The sequence below is a fragment of the Bidens hawaiensis genome, unplaced genomic scaffold (genome assembly GCF_021521415.1).
Source record: "Bidens hawaiensis isolate Kalapana, Puna unplaced genomic scaffold, B.hawaiensis_p1.1 tig00035521_1, whole genome shotgun sequence".
NCBI lineage: Eukaryota > Viridiplantae > Streptophyta > Magnoliopsida > Asterales > Asteraceae > Bidens > Bidens hawaiensis.
Window position 1 is genome coordinate 117857 of NW_027496183.1, and position 3877 is coordinate 121733.

The 3877-nt window shown below is 38.5% G+C and overlaps 1 protein-coding gene across 1 annotated transcript; it reads right to left on the reverse strand.

The window, feature by feature from the left end:
- Positions 1-500: 500 nt before the first annotated feature.
- Positions 501-3877, reverse strand: LOC143587455 (FT-interacting protein 3-like). Its single transcript, XM_077068743.1, has 2 exons — positions 3739-3877; positions 501-2966 (listed from the first exon to the last, which is right to left on the reverse strand). The coding sequence occupies exon 2, from the start codon at positions 2948-2950 to the stop codon at positions 620-622; it is 2331 nt and encodes a 776-aa protein (XP_076924858.1). The 5' UTR covers positions 2951-2966; positions 3739-3877; the 3' UTR covers positions 501-619.

A 3877-nucleotide genomic window follows, 5' to 3' on the forward strand; every position in this document is an offset into this window, starting at 1 on the left:
CATGATGCAAGACTACTAAACAAGGTTTTGTTGCAACTACTCTGAAACAAAATAATCAGAATCAAATTCAGTCTATGTAAAACATGATAAATTAATAAAAAAAATGCATGTGGGCAAAGAGTCCCCAGACCAATGTACTCTCACATACCCTTTCAGAATTTAAACATGTTCATTTGCACATGGGTGCAGAAACTTTATAATTCCAGGAGTCTTGTATATTTTGTCTGCTTCCAACTTTCATCATTTCACTACTGAAACTAAAACAAAAGTCAACTTCTATTTAACAGAAAATATTATGTGTCATTTTGTCTCATTACTTTTTTAAAGATACCACTCTCATTGTCACATTAACATTGGACTGAAATAGATATATCAAATAACTTACATTCATCAACAAACAGAAACTGGAATCCTCCACTAATTCAAGAGTAGATTCATAATTCATTAACAAGAAACCATTACTACTAATAAGTAATAACAAATATTGATAAGATTCAAATCAAAATATCATAACCTAACTACAAACCAAAAGATCACACATTCAAGTTTCAAGTTGCGAGCCACAAGATGTACAAAATACTATTCCAAGAAAATTGTATCCATCTTACCAGAATTTGTCTCAAAGCATGCAGTCAGTCCTCGCAGGCAATCGCCTAAAGAAGTTGAGCGGGACAGAAGGCAGCTTGTGGCGAAACCTCGGGTGTCTCAGCACATAAAAACCCGTCAACAGAGCCACGACTTGGAAAGGTGTGACATACAAAACAATAGCAGCAATCAAACAGAAGATAACAAACAGTGCGGTCGCCCGTGGGTCCCTCCAGCTCAGCAAAGACTGAAGCCTTTCACCTTGTGTCGCCAAATCACCAACCACGGTTTGAATCCTACCAGAAATACTCCTCAACCGGTCATACCTCATCCTGACGACATCAGGAGGGCGAGAAGTCGGAAAGGTGTCGAATTCTTCATCAAGTTCATCAGGGTGAGCGTTATCCGCACATGAGAGGCGTGTGTCCATATGAGGAGGGTTCTTTGGCCTCCATCGGTAATACCAAACTCCAATCAAAAACAGATAGAGAAAGATCGTGGGCAGTATTAGCTCGGGATACAAAACGAGTATCAGAAACAGAATGTGAATCAAAACAGTAGTGATCGGATTCTTCCAATTACATATCTGATCAAACCACTTTCCAACCGCAATCAAACCACCGAAAACGCCCATGATTCTAAAGAAGTTGGCCTTACTTCTTCTCATACTCCACATATGTGACCCCACATCAAGCATGTACTCAACTATCTCTTTTCTTAAAGGAGGCTCGGCTCGGCTCAGCCGCATTGACACAATCTGAGTGGCTTGGTGTCTCAAGCTGTCAAGCTGGGTGACGGTTAATGGATGAATATAGTGCATTTTGGGCAATAACGGTTGTGAGTACATATGCATCATGTTTAACAAAGACGAGCATGTAAACCGCACGGCTAAATGAATCTCGCCCATCTTTTTCACCCCGGTCGGATGTAAAACCAGAAGCGGGTACGAATGAGTATACACGCGATCAGTTTCGAGAGTCGAAAGACGAATCCTAACCTTACCGATTCTCGAATCGCGTGCCCCGTTACCTTTATCTCCACCTTGCAAATGACAGTTATCAAATACACCAATCGTTATAACCGTGCACGGATCGAAAACCTCCCACGTATACTGCTCGTTCCATTTTGGAGTAAAACTGTCAACTATTGTTCTTGTACGGACCCACTTTGTACCATACTTAGCCACACAATATGCATCAGTTGTTGCGCGCCCGTCTTTTGACTTCATTGGGGTCAACCCGTGAGCACTCAAGATTCCAACTTCAAGAACACCAATACTATTCTTCCATAACTGTTTAGCAGTTGGTCTAAGATCACTACTGTAGTGAGTTGACTCATCAAGAACATGATAACCGCCTTCTAAACATATCCTCGTATGAATCCTACTAGCAAACTTAACTTCCTTCTTCTTTTCACCATCAATCATAATATGCTTTTCAAGATTAAACCACCGAGTGTTAATCGCTTTATGATCCAACCGCCTATCCACATACTGTAACGGGATCACACACATTCCAAGAGTCTCGTCTTTATTAGGCGCGACCCGATCTTCAACACTCAAAATTAAGTGTTCTTCAAACGGCTCTGCAGCTACAAACATCAAGTCTTCATTCCACATTGGGTTTATAGACTTGTTCATAGAAATCCGAGTCCTTAACGTCTGAAAATTTCCAAGACTCGCTTTTACATAAACTTCAGGAAACCGAGTTCGGTCACTCGGTATCAAATCCTGTGCTTCAATCACATTAACCCTAAGATACCAGAGTTTAGGCGAAAGATACACTTTTGACCGGATATTAGCGAGCGCGTCGGACCCACCAACCGTTGCAGCATCTGAATGCCAAGCCTCAGGAAACGCTTCATCTGCTTGTGTACCCCACCAAACCGCCAACATTATCTCTCCTTTCTGCTTGACCCCTTTACGATCTTCCAACCGATACCATTGGGGAGCTAACGGGCTGTCTGGTGGGACCCGTTTTGGAACCTCAGTTAGATCAAACAACACCCAACCCATGAAATCATCTTTTATAAAATCTTTATCTTTCACAATGACCTCAAGCATAGTTGACTGGATCCGATCTCGAGAAAAAGCAAACACTTGGTTCCACTCCGGATTAGACTTTTTCTCAAAATGACGCGTTGTACCCTTGTAATTTCCCAACCGAACCTCAGCATACGGGTCACAACTACCCGTAACATCCTTTGCGGGTAAGTCTCGCGCTTTCACCACACGAACATATAAGTACTGCATTTGCTCAACGAGGTCATACATGCTCGTGACCTTATCCCCAGTGATTTTCCCGCCACCGAGGTGCGGTTTTGTCTCCTTGAGGGAGAAATCATCAGGTGGAGGTCTGTGCATCATCTTGATTATATCCTAACTGAAAAAGATCAAACTTTCAACAATAAGTATTCATAATAACTAATAATAAGACTCATATTACTGAACTTATTTATAACAGATCATCTTAATCATGTCCTAACTTGAAAAGAGATAAGAATTTTATACAATCTAAAGTTTGTAGAACAGCAAATGTAATGCCTAATAATAAGGCTTACATTACTGAACTTATTAATAGCAGATCATATCATAACTTGAAAAAAGATTAGAATTTTTAGCAATCTAAAGTTTTCATAATAGCTAATAATAAGACTTACATTACTGAACTTATTATTAACAGATCATCTTGATTATGTCTTTATTGGAAAAAAATATATCGAAATTTTAACAATCAAAAGTTTTAATAATGGCTAATAATAATGCTTACATTACTGAACTTGTTAATAGCAGACAGAATTTACACACAGATCCTAGTGATTCATGAAGCTAGTGTCATAAACATAATAAACAAACTACAAAGTAGTAAAAAAAATTACATTTAAAAAGTTAAGTAGCAGGCTTCAGATCTGAGTGCTTACTAAAGACACTAAACTTCAAAACAAAAAAAAATAAAAAAATCAAAAAATCAAAACCCTAATTTTCAGCACACTAAGCTTCACCTAACAAATTGAAAACACTAAAATAAAATCAAAACTTTATAGAATCAAGAAAACCCACCCTAGAATCACATAATAAATGTTCATCATCGAATCAAACCATATTGTACCTACTACATTCAAGACAGAATCAAAGAAAAATGTGTATATATATACCTTACTGAAAATTAACAATATTGAAAGCAAGATCTCATGGGAGATCTGTGTGGATTAAAGCCAAGATTCTTGAGTTAATTAATGAAGCCACAGTTTGATCAAGATTCAGTCAAGAGGGTTTGAAGAAGATTTGAGATTT

What these genes read in the sequence shown, in the direction of transcription:
- LOC143587455 (XM_077068743.1), bottom strand. Translation starts at nt 2,950, where the DNA reads ATGATGCACAGACCTCCACCTGATGATTTCTCCCTCAAGGAGACAAAA.